This window comes from Scyliorhinus canicula, chromosome 24 (genome assembly GCF_902713615.1).
Source record: "Scyliorhinus canicula chromosome 24, sScyCan1.1, whole genome shotgun sequence".
NCBI classification, from domain to species: domain Eukaryota; kingdom Metazoa; phylum Chordata; class Chondrichthyes; order Carcharhiniformes; family Scyliorhinidae; genus Scyliorhinus; species Scyliorhinus canicula.
Genome location: NC_052169.1, coordinates 23594223 through 23612897, shown reverse-complemented (window position 1 = coordinate 23612897; position 18675 = coordinate 23594223). Strand labels below are relative to the sequence as shown.

Below are 18675 nucleotides of genomic sequence, written 5' to 3'. Positions count from 1 at the left end.
TGGAGGTGGGGCTCTGGTCTGGAGGCGGGGCTCTGGTCTGGAGGCGGGGCTCTGGTCTGGAGGCGGGGCTCTGGTCTGTAGGCGGGGCTCTGGTCTGTAGGCGGGGCTCAGGGCTGGAAGTGGGACTCAGGGCTGGAGGCGGGACTCAGGGCTGGAGGCAGGGCTCTGGGCTGGAGGCGGAGCTCTGGGCTGGAGGCGGGACTCTGGTCTGGAGGCTGGGCTTGGGGCTGGAGGCAGGGATCTGGGCTGGAGGCGGGGCTCTGGGCTGGAGGCGGGGCTCTGGGATGGAGGCGGTGCTCAGGGCTGTAGGCGGGGCTCGAGTATGGTGTTGGGGGCTCGGGGCTGGGGATGGGACTTGGGGCTGGAGGCACGGATCTGGGCTGGAGGCAGGGATCTGGGCTGGGGATGGTGGCGGGGTTTGGGGCTGGAGGCGGGGCTCTGGGCTGGAGGTGGGGCTGGAGATGGGATTTGGGGCTCAAAGCGGGGCTTGGGGCTGGGGATGGGACTTGGGACTTGGGGCTGGAGGCACGGCTTGGGCTGGAGGCGGGGCTCTGGGCTGGAGGCAGGGCTCCGTGCTGGAGGTGGGGCTCCGGGCTGGAGGCGGGGCTCGGGGCTGGGGATGGGACTTGGGGCTGGAGGCACGGATCTGGGCTGGAGGCAGGGATCTGGGCTGGGGATGGTGGCGGGGTTTGGGGCTGGAGGCGGGGCTCTGGGCTGGAGGTGGGGCTGGAGATGGGATTTGGGGCTCGAAGCGGGGCTTGGGGCTGGAGGCGGGGCTTGGGGCTGGGGATGGGACTTGGGACTTGGGGCTGGAGGCACGGCTTGGGCTGGAGGCGGGGCTCTGGGCTGGAGGCAGGGCTCCGTGCTGGAGGTGGGGCTCCGGGCTGGAGGCGGGGCTCTGGTCTGGAGGCGGGGCTCGGGTCTGGAGGCAGGGCTCGGGTCTGGAGGCGGGGTTCGGCGCTGGAGGCAGGGATCGGGGCTGGAGGCAGGGATCGGGGCTGGAGGCAGGGATCGGGGCTGGAGGCAGGGATCTGGGCTGGAGGCGGAGCTCTGGGCTGGAGGTGAGCTCTGGGCTGGAGGCGGGGCTCTGGTCTAGAGGCGGGGCTATGGTCTGGAGGCGGGGCTCTGGTCTGGAAGTGGGACTTGGCTGGAGGCAGTGCTCTGGGCTGGTGGCGGGGCTCTGGGCTGGAGGCAGGGCTCTGGGCTAGAGGCGGGGCTCTGGGCTGGAGGTGGGGCTCTGGGCTGGAGGCGGGGCTCTGGGCTAGAGGCGGGGCTCTGGGCTAGGGGTGGGGCTGTGGGCTGGAGGCGGGGCTCTGGGCTAGAGGCGGGGCTCTGGGCTAGGGGTGGGGCTGTGGGCTGGAGGCGGGGCTGTGGGCTGGAGGCGGGGCTCTGGGCTGGAGGCAGGGCTGTGTGCTAGAGGCTGGGCTCTGGGCTGGGGGCAGGGCTCTGGGCTGGAGGCGGGGCTCTGGGCTGGAGGCGGGGCTGTGTGCTGCAGGTCGGGCTGTGGGCTGGAGGCAGGGCTCTGGGCTGGAGGCGGAGCTCTGGGCTGGGGGCGGGGCTCTGGGCTAGGGGTGGGGCTCTGGGCTGGAGGCGGAGCACTGGGCTGGAGGCGGAGCTCTGGGCTGGGGCAGGGCTCTGGGCTGGAGGCGGAGCGCTGGGCTAGAGGCGGAGCTCTGGGCTGGTGGCGGGGTTCTGGGCTGGAGGCAGGGCTCTGGGCTAGAGGCGGGTCTCTGGGCTGGGGCGGGGCTCTGGGCTAGGGGTGGGGCTGTGGGCTGGAGGCAGGGCTGTGAGCTGGAGGCAGGGCTCTGGGCTAGGGGTGGGGCTCTGGGCTGGAGGCAGGGCTGTGTGCAAGAGGCTGGGCTCTGGGCTGGAGGCGGGGCTCTGGGCTGGAGGCGGAGCTCTGGGCTGGTGGCGGGGTTCTGGGCTGGAGGCAGGGCTCTGGGCTAGAGGCAGGGCTCTGGGCTAGAGGCAGGGCTCTGGGCTAGGGGTGGGGCTGTGAGCTGGAGGCAGGGCTCTGGGCTAGGGGTGGGGCTCTGGGCTGGAGGCAGGGCTGTGTGCTAGAGGCTGGGCTCTGGGTTGGGGGCGGGGCTCTGGGCTGGAGGTGGGGCTCTGGGCTGGGGGCGGGGCTCTGGGCTGGAGGCAGGGCTCTGGGCTGGAGGCGGGGCTCTGGGCTAGGGGTGGGGCTTTGGGCTTTGGCATAGGCTGTGGTTGACAGAACCAGGCTTAATATTCTGAAACAGTCTGTTTCTTACTGTGGCAAACACTTTATTATTTAATACCAATAAAACATTATCTTAACACTTTCTGACGCACTCACTCAGGAAACTGCAGATTTCAGTCGCTCCCTCTTTGCTGACTAATCAGATGATTATCCTCCTGTCCAAATGACATCCAAATTCGCCTCCTGGCCTCTCTGTCACCCGCTCAGTACACAACACCAGGCAGGTGACGTGTGAGCAGATACCTCCTTGGCCAATCCACCCACACCGTTCATTCCCAGGGTCTAACGTGGGGGCACCCCCCCGGGGTCAGATCGCCCCGCGCCCCCCCCCCCCCCCCCCCCCCAGGACCCCGGGGCCCGCTCGCGGTGCCTGCTCCCGCCGGCACCAGAGGTGGTTTAAACCACGCCGGCGGGAGAGGCCTGACAGCGGCGGGATTTTGGGCCATCGCGGGCCGGAGAATCGCCCCGGGGGGCCCGCCGACCGGCGCAGCGCTCTTCCCGCCCCCGCCGATTCCCGGGTGGCGGAGAATTCCGGCCAGGGCAGGGGCGGGATTGACGCCGGCGCCGGGCGATTCTGCCCCATGTCACTAATATCGTTCAGGGATCTGGTCGGGCAGACATGTGAGGCCAGACCCACCGAAATGTGGGCCCCTCCCTCTGAAACATTCTGGCAAGGGAGGCACAATAAATGTTTGCTCAGCCAATGATGCCCACATCCCATGAATGAATAAAAAAAAACAATCCCATTTTACCGAGGAGCACGTAGTTGGGCAGCCAACTATCTCCTCCCATCAATCTGAGTGGATTGTTGTTTCCCCTCCCCCTTCCTGAGCCAGGATCTCTCCCAGCTCCACCTACACAGGATGGAGAGATGCATCTCCCAGTGCCGTAGGTATCTCTCTCTCATGGGAGAGGGTATCATCACATGACACTATTTGAAAGGACTACCACCATCACCTTTCTCCTTGAACCAATCCTCCACCACCATCACCTTTCTCCTTGAACCAATCCTCCATCCCTTCAAACTACCCTCAACCTCCCTTTCCGTGCCCTGACATGTGCCACGTCCCAAAACCCTGTTCCCTCCAGATTCCCGTCCCTGCCACAGCTCTTATCAAAGTCACAAATGATATCCCGTGTGACTGTGACAAGGTTAAACCTTCCCTCCACCTTTCTCCGCCTGTCTGACATGGTTGACCAGCCAATCCTCCTCCTTCAATGCTGTCGTCCAGCTAGGATTGCTCCCCCCGCCCCCCCCCCAACACCCTCGATTCCATTCTTATCCATCTAATCATAGCCAGAAAATCACCAGCAATGAATTCTCTTTATGCTCCCTCACTGTTACCTCTGCATCACCCGGGGAGGGACCCTTTACCTCCCCCCCCCCATTCCCATCCCCTCCCCCCCTTTCCCATCCACTCCCCCCCTTTCCCATCCCCTCCCCCCTTTCCCATCCCCTACCCCCCCTTTCCCATTCCCTCCCCCCTTTCCCCTCCCCTTTCCCTTCCCCTCTCCCTTCCCCTCCCCTTTCCCTTCCCCTCCCCTTTCCCTTTCCCTCCCCTTTCCCTTCCCCTCCCCTTTCCCATCCCCTCCCCTTTCCCATCCCCTCCCCTTTCCCCTCCCCTCCACTTTCCCATCCCCTACCCCCCCCTTTCCCATCCCCTCCCCCTTTCCCCTCCCCTTTCCCATCCCCTCCCCTTTCCCCTCCCCTCCCCTTTCCCCTCCCCTCCCCTCTCCCATCCCCTCCCCTTTCCCCTCCCCTCCCCTCTCCCATCCCCTCCCCCCTCTCCCCTCCCCTTTCCCATCCCCTCCCCTTTCCCATCCCCTCCCCTTTCCCATCCCCTCCCCTTTCCCATCCCCTCCCCTTTCCCATCCCCTCCCCTTTCCCATCCCCTCCCCTTTCCCATCCCCTCCCCTTTCCCATCCCCTCCCCTTCCCCTCCCCTCCCCTTCCCCTCCCCTCCCTCTCCCCTTTCCCCTCCCCTTTCCCCTCCCCTCCCCTTTCCCCTCCCCTCCCCTTTCCCCTCCCCCCCCCTTTCCCCTCCCCTCCCCTTCCCCTCCCCTCCCCTCCCATTTCCCATCCCCTCCCCTCCCCTTTCCCCTCCCCTCCCCTTTCCCCTCCCCTCCCCTTTCCCCTCAACTCCCCTTTCCACTCCCCTTTCCCCTCCCCTTCCCTCCCCTTTCCCCTCAACTCCCCTTTCCCCTCAACTCCCCTTTCCCCTCCCCTTCCCTCCCCTTTCCCCTCAACTCGCCTTTCCCCTCAACTCCCCTTTCCCCTCCCCTTTCCCCTCCCCTTTCCCCTCCCCTCCCCTTTCCCCTCCCCTCCCCCTTCCCCTCCCCTCCCCTCCCATTTCCCACCCCATCCCTCCCATTTCCCATCCCCTCCCATATCCCATCCCCATCTCCACCCCTTCCCATCTACATCCTGCCCCTCGGCGACATCAGTGTTAGTTTTCACATGTCGACTGACAAGACCCAGTTCTCCATCATCACCACCCCTCCTGATTCCTCCACTCTCTCTACGCTATCAGATTGCTGATCTACACCCAGTATTGGATGAGCAGAAACGTCCTCCAGTTAAATACCGTGACGACTGAAGCCATTGTCTTCAGTCTCCACCACAATCTCTGCTCCCTAGTAACTACCTCCGTGGCTGGAATTCTCCGGCCATTGCGATTCGCTTTTCCCGGCAGCAGTGCACTCCCGCTTTGCGGCGAGGAACGATCACAACGGGAAATTCCATTGACAAGCGGCGGGAAGATAGAATGCCGCCGCCAGCGAATGGTGCATGGCCGGTGGGCCGGAGAATCCAGCTCCGTATCTCTCCATGACGTCTCTCTGAGGCTGACAATTGGTCTGTCCTGTGAACGTCATACCTCATGTCCATGCTGTCGCTGCGATCGCCTACTTCCACCTCCATCGCAGCGCCCAATCCACGCTCCCTCAGCTCACCCTCTATTGGATCCCTCATTCTGTGCCTTTGTTACCTTTGGATTGGATTAGTTCAAAACACTTCTGGGTGGCCCCGATAGCCTGTAAACGTGAAACCATCCAAACCTCTGCTGCCCATCACCGAAGGCACATCAAAACTGGGATTTTCCTGTGTGGGCGTCCCATCTCACTCGCAATGATGGCCGCCACTGGCGGAGTTGGGAAATTCCCAACCCAAGTCCTTTGTTTCCAATGAGAATCCCTTTCATTTCCTCAGCTTTGCCATTCGACCATAAAGCAACTGGAGTTTCTGCAGTTAAAGTAAAGCAGAGATTCTGGCCGAAGGGAGTTGCTCAAAGTTCAAAATTCTCAACAAATCTGGGACTGTATCCCACTCTTCCCTGTTTTTCAAAGTCTCGGTGTAATTAAGGACATGAGAACTAGGAGCAGGAGTAGGCCATCTGGCCCCTCGAGCCTGCTCCGCCATTCAATGAGATCATGGCTGATTTTTCGTGGACTCAGCTCCCGTCCCGGCCCGAACATCATAACCCTTAATCCCTTTATTCTTCAAAAAACTATCTATCTTTATCTTGGAAACATTTAATGAAGGAACGTTTAATTCTATCTCTGTTTGATTTCTCTGTCCCACTCTGATCCTTGCCCATTTCTTCACTGCTTCCGTTCTCTCTATCCCTGCCCTTGTTTCTCTCTCATGTCTTTCCCTCTTTCTGTAAATCTCCCCTCAGTGACGTCTCCTCCTGACTATTCGCCACTTTCTTCCCCTTCCCCGTTCTCTGGCCCTCATTTCAATTTTCCATCTTCGTTGAGCCCAGATCACAGGGCACCTAGGATGGAGCCAACAAGGAGGAGGAGGGGGGGGAGGGGCTTCCTCAATCGAATGCCATTTGATGGCCAAAAATGGGGATTTCGGGAGGATAAGAAGCTTGTCAGCTCGGTTGGGTCTGGACCCATTGCCTCTGCTGAGCTTTCCGAGTTGAGTTTGGGTGCCACAGTGGTTCGCACTGCTGCCTCACAGAGCCAGGGTTCAATCCCGACCTCGGGTGACTGCCTGTGCGGAGTCGGCACGTCCTCCCCGTGTCTGCGTGGGTTTCCTCCGGGTGCTCCGGTTTCCTCCCACAGTCCAAAGGTGTGCAGGTTAGGTGAATTGGGCCCTTAATGTCCAAAGAAAAGTTAGGTGGGGTTACGGGGTTATGCTGTCGGCCTAGGCGGAGTGCTTTTACGGAAGGTCGGTCAAGCGACGAAGGGCCGAGTGGCCTCCTTCTGCCCTGCGGGGTTTCTATCATCCAGGACTCGATCAGTAAAACGGGCTGGACTGGCGGAAAACGTGCGATTTGGGGGCGGGGGAGGGGGCTGGTTTTCCCGGGAATGTAACGGATGCAATTCCCAGGAAGGTAATGAAAAATTACCTGGCTGGAGATGAGGGGACTCCCAGGGTTGTGGTGGCCGGATTTCTGGGAATGCGGTGAGAAAATCCTTGGATGGGAATACGCGGATAGCGAGGATTGTGGTGGAGGGTATTGACTCTTGCCTTGTATTTCAGCTCAGCGGCGGGGCCACAGTGAAACCCTTTGTTGACTTTGTGGTGGAGAATGATGCTGCTGCCCTGCAGAAGGCACTGGAAACCAAAGGTCAGTTCTTGGGTTGGGGTTAATTTGCTCGGAAAGAGACAGTGCTGGTGGAGAACCGTTCTTTATTTCATCTGTTGGCACAATGCAGACTGAATTCCTTCGAATTAGAACATAGAACACTACAGCGCAGTACGGGCCCTTCGGCCCTCGATGTTGCGCCGACCTGTGAAACCATCTGAAGCCTATCTGACCTACACTATTCCATTTTCATCCATATGTCTATCCAGCGACCACTTAAATGCCCTTAAAGTTGGTGATGCAGATCACCTCGTGCCGGCTCCAGTTATCAGTGCCGCGCGGTCTCTTATCTCACGTCTCGCCGCAGTGTCAATAAGACATGGTTCAAGTGCTCTCTCCACAGAGTGGAACAGAGTGACCCCGCCCCGACACTCCCCCTTGTCAATACAGAGGGAGGGCTTCGCTGTCAGAAGTGTCCTCCTTGGGTAAGATGTCAAACTGAGGCCCTCATCACTTCTCTTACCTTCCTCATATCTTGTGTAGTAGCCATTGATATGAGACCTTATCAAATACCTTTTGGGAAATACAGCTTCCCTTTGGGAATCCAAGCACAAATATTTGGGGGAATCGAAGCAGGTTCCCGTCTATGTTCCTCGTCCATTCCTGAAAGGACTAATAAATTAGCCAAACATGATTTCCTCTCTCAAAACCATGTTAACTCTATCTGATTGCATCTGGATTTTCTAGGTGGCCTGCTATTAACTTTCTTAATAATAGATTCTTTCATTTCCCCATGCAGATGTTGGACTAACTGGCCCGCAGTTCCCTGCTTTCTTGTATTCCTCCTTTCTTGGAGTTATATCCACTACCTTCAAATCCACTGAGACTCTCCCAGAATCAAGGGGATTTTGGAAAATTTAAACCAATGCATCTACTATTCTGAAGCTACTTGTTTGAAGGATGATGTCCACCAGGCCTTGGAGACTTGTCAACCTTTAGTTCTAATAGTTTTCTCAGTACCCTTCCTCTGGTGAGAGTAATTATTTGCAGTCCCTCCCTCTCTTTTGCCTCTTCATTCACGGGTAATTCTGGGATGTTACTTATGTATATTGAACAAATGGAATAGATGCAGAAGTTGGCCATTTAACCCTCGAGCCTGCTCCGCTCTTCAACGAGATCATCAGCTGGATTCTCCGTCGGCGAGATCCCCTGTTTTCGCCGGCAGCGCACTCAAGCCCGGGGATTTCCCGACGGCGTGGGGGTGCCCACAATTGGCCGTCTGGCGGGACGGAGGACCCGCTGCCAACGCATCAGAAAATGGGTGCGGCGGGAGGGAGAATCCCGCTCCATCTGTTACAAGTTCTACAGTCCATACAGACCCCCCCCCCCAACTCCCTGATAACCTTTGATCCCCTTGCCTAACTAGAGTCTATCTGCCTTGGCAATAATTCAGTGATCCCGCCCTCCAGCGCCTCCTAAGTCGAAGAGTTCCAAAGTTGGCCAATCATCAGAGAGAAAAACAATCTCCTCATCTCTGACCTAGAAGGGTGACCCCCTAATTCTAAACCGTGCCCCCCCCCCCCCCCCCTTAGTTCTGGACTCACCCACAAGACGAAACATCCTCTCCATGTCTGCCGTGTCAAGTCCATTCAGGATCTTATAAATGTCAATCAAGTCACCCCCTCGCTCTTCTAAACTCCAGTGGACACACGCCCAGTCTGTCCAACCTTTCCTGATAAGGAAACCCACTAATTCCAGCTATCGATCTAACAAAGCTGCTCTGAACAACCTCCAATGCATTTAGATCCTTATATCTGATGTGTCTGTCTTCCATAGTGAAGACAAAATATCTGATCAATGCCTCCCCCATTTCGTTATTTCTCATTATTAATCCTCCTGACTCACTCTCCGGAGAACTACACTCACTGTTGTTATGGGCCAGGGTTTAGAGAACCCCAAAGTGTATCATGGAGTTCACCTGACCCACAGCTTTTACTAGATTGTGGTATGGGGAGCACACGGCCCACTCTACAGGTGTGGTACAGCAGAAATGGAGACGTATTTTTTAAAACAAAACAGTTTTTATTCTATGAACTCAAGTTAACCTTCTTGAAACATACAGTGAACATCTTAGCAACCATCAATTCAAATACTACCCCCAAAGAATACAACACTAAGTAATCCTTAATAACTTCCCAAACAACATCCAGAATACAGAAGAAACATCTTTCAACAGAAGCACATTAGGTTTACATTCACTACTGAAAACATTTATAATTCTGAATTCATCAAATTAGATAGTCTTTTGATGACAGAGAGAACACCTGCTTGGTCTGGCTTCAGCTCCAACACTGAAAACGAAACTAAAACACACCCTGCAGCCTGCTCAAATAGAACATAGAACGGTACAGCACAGAACAGGCCCTTCGGCCCTCGATTTTGTGCCGAGTATTGTCCGAAACCAAGATCAAGCTATCCCACTCCCTGTCATTCTGGTGTGCTCCATGTGCCTATCAATAACCACTTGAAAGTTCCTAAAGTGTCTGACTCCACTATCACAGCAGGTAGTCCATTCCACACCCTAACCACTCTCTGAGTAAAGAATCTACCTCGGACATCCCTCCTATATCTCCCACCCTGAACCTTATATAGTTATGCCCCCTTGTAACACCTTCATCCACCCAAAGAAATAGTCTCTGAACGTCCACTCTATCTATCCCCCTCATCATCTTATAAACCTCTATTAAGTCACCTCTCATCCTCCTCCACTCCAAAGAGAAAAGCCCTAGCTCCCTCAACCTTTCCTCATAAGACCTATCTTCCAAAACAGGCAGCATCCTGGCAAATCTCCTTTGCACCCTTTCCAATGCTTCCACATCCTTCCTATAGTGAGGTGACCAGAACTGCAGAAAATACTCCAAATGTGGTCTCACCAGGGTCATGTACAGTTGCAGCATAACCCCGCGGCTCTTAAACTCAAGCCCCCTGTTAATAAACGCTAACACACTATAGGCCTTCTTCACGGCTCTATCCACTTGAGTGGCAACCTTCAGAGATCTGTGGACATGAACCCCAAGATCTCTTTGTTCCTCCACATTCCTCAGAACCCTGCCGTTGACCCTGTAATCCGCATTCAAATTTTTCCTACCAAAATGAATCACCTCGCACTTATCAGGGTTAAACTCCATCTGCCATTTTTCGGCCCAGCTCTGCATCCTATCAGTGTCTCTTTGCAGCCTACAACAGCCCTCCACCTCATCCACTACTCCACCAATCTTGGTGTTATCTGAAAATTTACTGAGCCATCCTTCAGCCCTCTCCTCCAAGTCATTTATCAAAATCACAAATAGCAGAGGACCCAGCACTGATCCCTGTGGTACACCGCTGGTAACTGGTCTCCAGGCTGAAAATTTTCCATCCACCACCACCCTCTGTCTTCTATGTGATAGTCAGTTACTTATCCAAATGGCCAAATTTCTCACACCTCCTTACTTTCTTCAGAAGCCGACCATGGGGAACCTTATCAAACGCCTTACTGAAATCCATGTATACAACATCAACTGCTCTACCTTCATCTACACACTTAGTTACCTCCTCAAGGAATTCAATCAAATTTGTGAGGCAAGACACGAATCCGTGTTGACTATCCCGGATTAAGTTGCATCTTTCCAAATGGTCATAAATCCTATCCTTCAGGACCTTTTCCATTAACTTTTTTTTCCCCTAATTGCCCTTGAATGGAGAGACTTGAAATAAAAATCGCTTATTGTCACAAGTAGGCTTCGAATGAAGTTACTGTGAAAAGCCCCTAGTCGCCACATTCTGGCACCTGTTCGGGGAGACCGGTACGGGAATTGAACCGTGCTGCTGGCCTGCCTTTAAAAGCCAGCTATTTAGCCCTGGGGTCATTTCAGGGGGGCAGTTAAGAGTCAAGAACATTGCTGTGGGTCTGGAGTCACGTGTAGGTCAGGACCAGGTAAGGACGGCAGATTTCCTTCCCCAAAGGACATTAGTGAACCAGACAGGTGGTTTTTACGACAATTGATGATTGGCCACCATAGCCGAGACTGGTTCATCAATTCCAGTTCGATTAGCTGAATTTAAATTCCACCCGCTACCGTGGTGGGATTTGAGCCCGCGTTTCCCCCAGCGTCATAGCCTGGGCCACTGGATTACTGGCCTGGTTACATTACCACCACGCCATCGTCTCCCCTCCTAGCTCTGCTTTCTGAACCATCTCTGATCCGACATCCTCCAATCGAAGTAAATGGTCAGGCAGTGCTCAGTGGCGGGTGTGTGTGTGGGGGGGGGGGGGGGGGGGGGGGGGGGGGACAGTACAGTGACAATCATAGGAACCCTGTAAATACACCTCAATACACTTTCATGTGTTAAAGGAGGTGCGAGGTGGGGGCCAGGTATAACACAAGGAATGATGTGAAAATGAAATGAAATGAAAATTAATGAAAAATGAAATGAAAACCGCTTATTGTCACGAGTAGGCTTCAATGAAGTTACTGTGAAAAGCCCCTAGTCGCCACATTCCGGCGCCTGTTCGGGGAGGCTGGTAGAATTGAACTGTGCTGCTGGCCTGCCTTGGTCGGCTTTCAAAGCCAGCGATTTAGCCCAGTGTGCTAAACCAGCCCCAAAAGTAAATGGTCAGGCAGTACTATTGCTAACAGTACCATTCGCAGTTGGCGCCTACCAGCAATGTCACATCCGGGCAGTGTGTCAGTCAAACGCTTCCCCAAAATCCCGTTTCCAAATCACATACCAATATTCTACGAGCCTGGTGGAGTTTTGGGGGGGGGGGGGGGGGGCGTAACAGGCTCCACAGCTGCTCAACAAGGGACAGCATCACCCACTGATTCCAATGGCCGCATCCGCCCCCCATAACCTCCTCCCTCCCCCACCCACACCCCGTGCGCAGCATCACCGTCCCTGGTACGCACCCAGGTGGATACTGGTCCCCCTCTGGACTCAGAACCCAGGGTCAAGTTTAACAATGGTCAGGAGGCATTGATCAGTAACTTGGTGCCTCTTCAAATTCCTCTCCCCCCCCCCCCCCCACCCCCCCCCCCCCCCCCCCCCCCCCCCCCAACCCCTCGCCCCAAGTCTGTGCAAAAATGTCCTTTTTGCATCTTGGTGGAAAATCACAAAGTCATCATACAAACTTTTATGCATGTTGCCTTCATACATTTCGAGAGACTGAAGTAAAAAAAAACGCTGCAGCAATTCGCCTTGGGGAGTCCCATTCGTTTTCTTTGTCTTGTTAAAAATAATTATAATTCCCACGTGTGCACACGCAAGACACGTACAACCCTTGGGCATGGTTCGCTGGGGAGCCAGGGGGAGCGGGGGGTAGCATCAGAGGTCTGATGGTGCGATAGGGTCCTCCAAATCCTTTCCCTCTCCAGATCCGCCTTCTCCTGTTGCTAGCCGCTCACCCCCAGGACCATCAGCTGCACTGCGCCGAAGTGCAGGGCCAGCTGGACGATGTAGATCTGCATCAGCCAGAGGACCAGCGCCATTCCATAGGAGACCACCAGGAGGAGCGCCGTGCCGTGGAGCCAGAGTTTGAGCTAGCCCGGGAGTCCCAGGACATCCAGGACCACCCTGAAGACTGGCCATGCCAGGCAGAGGAAACCCACCACGATTGGGGCCTCACGGTAGCATGGTGGTTAGCATCAATGCTTCACAGCTCCAGGGTCCCAGGTTCGATTCCCGGCTGGGTCACTGTCTGTGTGGAGTCTGCACGTCCTCCCCGTGTGTGCGTGGGTTTCCTCCGGGTGCTCCGGTTTCCTCCCACAGTCCAAAGATGTGCGGGTTAGGTGGATTGGCCGTGATAAATTGCCCGTAGTGTAAGGTTAACGGGGGGATTGTTGGGTTACGGGTATACGGGTTACGTGGGTTTAAGTGGGGTGATCATTGTTCGGCACAACATCGAGGGCCGAAGGGCCTGTTCTGTGCTGTACTGTTCTATGTTCTATTGTGTCGAAGAGGTGCCTGCCAAAGTTGAAGGATATCTCAACGGATATCGCCGGGGGGGTTTGGCACCTCCAGCTGAGGGCCAGCCAGCTGCCTGGGGCTTTGGGGGGGGGGGGGGCAACAAGGGGCACATCCTCCACCCCTTGCACCGCCTTTTTCTCCTCTTCCTCCTCCTTCTTTCCCTCCTTCTCCTCTTCCAACTTGACCTCCTGCTCCAGAGCTTGGGTCTGTTCCTTCAGCCTCACCCTCCTCCTGATCATCCTCACCTTCCTCCAGGGCCAGGCCAGGGCAGTCCTGAGCCTGCACACATCGCTGGCCAACAGGGCAACCAAGTTGGGGAGCAAGTTGAGAAGCCAGAGGAGCCTCTTCATGGTGGGAAGGATTGCTGCTACACGAAAGTAAAAAGCTGACAGACAGACCAGCTCCACCCACTCTCTGACATCACTGCAGTAGTAAACACCCATTTCTTAAAGGCACTCTCACATGACACTATAATTGCTCTTTTCCTTTTTAATTACTGTAGAACGTCTCACTGTTTGTTTTTATATCTCTCGCTAACTTTCTCTCATTCTCTAATTTCTCCCACCTTGTGCCATTTTAGTCAGTTTTTGCTGGTTTTATATTCTGCCCTGCCACTAATCTTGGCAGAGTTCTACACTTTTTGCGTGATGCAACGGCCTTGTTGAGTCACCGAGTCGGGCGTGACAGGGCTGGTCACCCTTTTTATTTGCTGGTGCATTCTCCATGGCAACCCCTTGGCCAATCATTCCCGCTCGCCAACCAATCCGTACCCTTTTCCCCATGCTGCATGAATTGTTGCTCACTATGAAATTTGGTATTCTAGTGTCTGTCCTGAAGATGAAAAGCTGCGACGACATGCCTCTTACTTTCTGGAGTATCTGCCCACTGTTTGTGGGAGTTTGTTCTCGTTTCCGTGTGTCTGTTATTGCAACAATGGTCGTACTTCACACGTACTCCATCGTAGTGCGCTTGGGTTGCGACCTCAGCCCTGGTTTTATAAAACTGTGATGTTCTGTCCCTATTCTAGGTATTGATGAACACACCATCATCGATGTATTGACAAAACGCAGCAATGCGCAAAGACAAGATATTGCCTTCGCATTTGAGAAGAGAACAAAGAGGGTGAGTTCCGCCTTGTGGCGAAGCGTTAGACATTCCATCAGGAGAAGGTGCAGCGTCGGAAATATCCTCATTCCGATTGGCTGACACAAGGGTTTCCTCCGGGTGCTCCGGTTTCCTCCCACAGTCCAAAAGGTGTGCAGGTTAGGTGGATTGGACATCCTAAATTGCTGCTTAGTGTCCAAAGATGTGCAGCTTAGGTGGGGTCATGGGGTTAGAGCAGAAGAGTGGGCCTAGGTGGGGGTGTTCTTTCAGAGGGTCAGTGCGGACTTGATGGGCCAAATGGCCTCCTTCTGCACCATAGGGATTTTATTAAAAAACAGGCACTACACCTGATCTTGCGTGGTAGAGGTTGTAATTCCCACAGCGTGGATTGAGTATCTGCCCGTGTTCTCTCTGTATATCCCTATAGTTTACTGACCTGGTGACAGTTAGCCGGAGGAGGGGGGGACCTCCCCAGCTGTGAGCAGATGAGGCTGAATCATGATTGTCGACCATTTGTATTTGTAGAATCTGGAGGAAGTCCTGGACATTGCCCTCTCCGAGTATCTGAGGACCATCATCTTGGCGCTGATGAAGACTCCGGCCAAGTACGACGCCATTGAAATCAAAGGAGCAGTCAAGGTGAGGATTTAACCAGCAGGTGGGGAGGATTTTGGATGGGGTGATGATGGAGAATTGAAATCAGGAGGTGAGGCCTACCTGTCCTCAAGACGTCTACCATGACCCACAAACCCGAGCCCCCGTCTCACTTCTCCTATAGGAAGGTGGGGGGAGAGGCTTTGGTAGATTTAACGACATTAAATCAGGATTAAATCAGGGAGCAGGGTAGCATGGTGGTTAGCATAAATGCTTCACAGCTCCAGGGTCCCAGGTTCGATTCCCGGCTGGGTCACTGTCTGTGTGGAGTCTGCACGTCCTCCCCCTGTGTGCGTGGGTTTCCTTCCGGTACTCCGGTTTCCTCCCACAGTCCAAAGATGTGCGGGTTAGGTGGATTGGCCATGCTAAATTGCCCGTAGTGTCCTAATAAAAGTAAGGTTAAGGGGGAGTTGTTGGGTTACGGGTATAGGGTGGATACGTGGGTTTGAGTAGGGTGATCATGGCTCGGCACAACATTGAGGGCCGAAGGGCCTGTTCTGTGCTGTACTGTTCTATGTTCTATGTTCTATGACATAAGGCTTGTATTCTCGAGTTTAGATTAAGGGGGGGGGGGGGGGGGGGGGGGAAGATCGTGATGCTAACGATCACGAAAGGATTCAATAAAATCACAGAGAGAAACCTTTCCCCCTGGTGGGGAGAGCCCAGAACAACAGGGTGAAACCTTAACATTAGAGCCAGACCCTTCGAGGGGCCAAATGGCCTACTCCTGCTCCTAGTTCTTATGTTCAGGGGTGATGTCAGGAAGCACTTCCTCATGTAGAGGGTCAGGAAAACCCCGAGCTCTCTGCCCCAAATTTACTGTCAAGACTGTGGGTCAATTGGAGTACTGAGAAATGATAGTGACAGATTACAAAAATAATACAAGGGATAAAACTAAAGATCAAACTAGTGTAGCATTTTAAAAGAAACAAGTCTGGCACAATAACATTGCAGAGACATGGTTGCAGGATGACACCGATTAGGCCCCAAATACTGAATATTACATTTGGCAAAGCGAGGAAGCGAGCAAAAGGTTTGAAAGTAGATTGGGAGGATGTGGGATACAGCAGGGAATAATAGACAGCAATACAAGGCAGAATACCGTAAGAAGTCTTACAACACCAGGTTAAAGTCCAACAGGTTTATTTCAAACACGAACTTTCGGAGCACTGCTCCTTCCTCAGGTGAATGAAGAGGTAGGTTCCAGAGGTATGCTCACCTGAGAAAGGAGCAGTGCTCCGAAAGCTAGTGTTTGAAACAAACCTGTTGGATTTTAACCTGGTGTTGTAAGACTTCTGACTGTGCCCACCCCAGTCCAACGCCGGCATCTCCACATCATGTGCAGAATACTTGGAGAGACACCGAGAATCAGATTAGGAATTGTGTTTCCAGGTGCAAAGCTGCGCAAGATCCCACCAGGCTGACCACCTCAAACCCACCCCAAACCCACCCCAAACCCACCCCACACCCACCCCACACCCACCCCAAACCCACCCCAAACCCACCCCAAACCCACCCCACACCCACCCCAAACCCACCCCACACCCACCCCAAACCCACCCCAAACCCACCCCAAACCCACCCACACCCACCCCAACCCACCCCAACCCACCCCACACCCACCCCAAACCCACCCCACACCCACCCCAACCCACCCCACACCCACCCCACACCCACCCCACACCCACCCCAAACCCACCCCACACCCACCCCACACCCACCCCACACCCACCCCACACCCACCCCAAACCCACCCCACACCCACCCCACACCCACCCCACACCCACCCCACACCCACCCCACACCCACCCCACACCCACCCCACACCCACCCCACACCCACCCCACACCCACCCCACACCCACCCCAAACCCACCCCACACCCACCCCAAACCCACCCCACCCCACACCCACCCCAAACCCACCCCACACCCACCCCACACCCACCCCACACCCACCCCACACCCACCTCACACCCACCCCACACCCACCTCACACCCACCTCACACCCACCTCACACCCACCTCACACCCACCTCACACCCACCTCACACCCACCTCACACCCACCTCACACCCACCTCACACCCACCACACACCCACCTCACACCCACCTCACACCCACCCCACACCCACCCCACACCCACCCCAAACCCACCCCAAACCCACCCCAAACCCACCCCACACCCACCCCAAACCCACCCCAAACCCACCCCACACCCACCCCACACCCACCCCATACCCACCCCACACCCACCCCAAACCCACCCCACACCCACCCCACACCCACCCCACACCCACCCCACACCCACCCCACACCCACCCCACACCCACCCCAAACCCACCCCACACCCACCCCACACCCACCCCACACCCACCCCAAACCCACCCCAAACCCACCCCACACCCACCAAAGCCACCCCACACCCACACCCACCCCACACCCCACACCCACCCCAACTCTCACACACACACTCTCACACACACACTCTCACACACACACACTCTCACACACACACACTCTCACATACTCACACTCACACACTCTCACATACACACTCCCTCACACTCACACACTCAAATTCTCACACACTTTCACACACACTCTCACACACACACTCTCACACACACACTCTCACACACACACTCTCACACACACACACACTCACACACACGCACTGTCACACGCACTCTCTCACACGAACTCTCACACACACACTCACACACACTCTCACATACTCACACACTCTCACATACACACTCCCTCACACACTCTCTCACACACTCTCATTCTCACACACACACACACATTTTCACACATACTCTCACTTACACACACTCACACACGCACTCTCACACATACTCACATACTCACTCTCACACACATTCACATACTCATATACACATTCTCATGTACACACCCTCACACACACAATCTCACTCAGACTCACACACACAGTTACACACACACACACACACACTCATATACACATATATAGACAGAAACACTCCACACGTGTGTATGCATACATGCACACAAACACACACTGCACACATACTACACACACGTGTCCCATATATCCCCTCACATATACATTCGCCCAGGTGCCCAGGTCATGACAAGTATATATTGTCATCAAGATGTACATACAAACAGATGCATAGATACAACAGGAATACCTCGTAAGACAGATGTTTACTGACTCATCGCACTCACGTAATCCCATTGCTGGCTGCGTTAGAGGAACCATTGGGCACAGCTATGTGAAGCGAACGCTGTGCTGGCTCCGTGATGCAGTTTTCACTTATCCACGGTCGGGACAGCAAGTTCTAAATAATTTCACTTGTTCAATCCGAGAGGGTGAGATGTGTGTCTCAGTCCCAGCCAGTGCTCGATGTGCCATCTGGTGGCTGCTGGCTGTGGCTGCGGGAGGTGTGATTGAAAGCTGGGGCAATTATTAATGGACAGCTCCACGCTCTCTCCTTGGCACCTTTAGAGTTTGGAAATCCATAAAGGCGGCATCACTGGGCACAGGAAGATCCCACAGACCGTCAGCACGGTAGCATGGTGGTTAGCGTAAATGCTTCACAGCTCCAGGGTCCCAGGTTCGGTTCCCGGCTGGGTCACTGTCTGTGCGGAGTCTGCACGTCCTCCCCGTGTGTGCGTGGGTTTCCTCCGGGTGCTCCGGTTTCCTCCCACAGTCCAAAGATGTGCGGGTTAGGTGGATTGGCCATGCTAAATTGCCCGTAGTGTCCTAAAAAAGTAAGGTTAAGGGGGGGGGGTTGTTGGGTTACGGGTATAGGGTGGATACGTGGGTTTGAGTAGGGTGATCATGGCTCGGCACAACATCGAGGGCCGAAGGGCCTGTTCTGTGCTGTACTGTTCTATGTCAATGTCTATAACGATCCTCCCGAGTTTCCTTTCTGTCGCGAGCTGCGAGCACTTTGCCCCTTTCTGCTCTGTGCTGCTGAACCCGTGGAACTGTGTGAATATCTATCCGCGGGAAAATAAATTAAATTTTAAAAATCTGCTTCTGACAGGGCCTGGGAACCAATGAAGACACTCTGATTGAGATTCTATGCTCCCGTACAAACAAGCAAATCCAGGACATGAGCAAGGCTTATCAAGAAAGTAAGTAAGGAAAAATCCTGTTTG

At 54.8% G+C, this 18675-nt stretch overlaps 1 protein-coding gene across 1 annotated transcript in view; it reads left to right on the top strand.

Moving 5' to 3' along the window:
• LOC119956803 (annexin A2-like) overlaps positions 1-18675 on the top strand; it is a 53281-nt gene that overhangs the window by 8113 nt on the left and 26493 nt on the right. Inside the window, exons 3-6 of the mRNA XM_038784239.1 lie at positions 6713-6800; positions 13792-13886; positions 14394-14507; positions 18561-18651. Coding sequence (XP_038640167.1) covers positions 6713-6800; positions 13792-13886; positions 14394-14507; positions 18561-18651 — 388 coding nt within the window. The remainder of the gene's footprint in view (positions 1-6712; positions 6801-13791; positions 13887-14393; positions 14508-18560; positions 18652-18675) is intronic.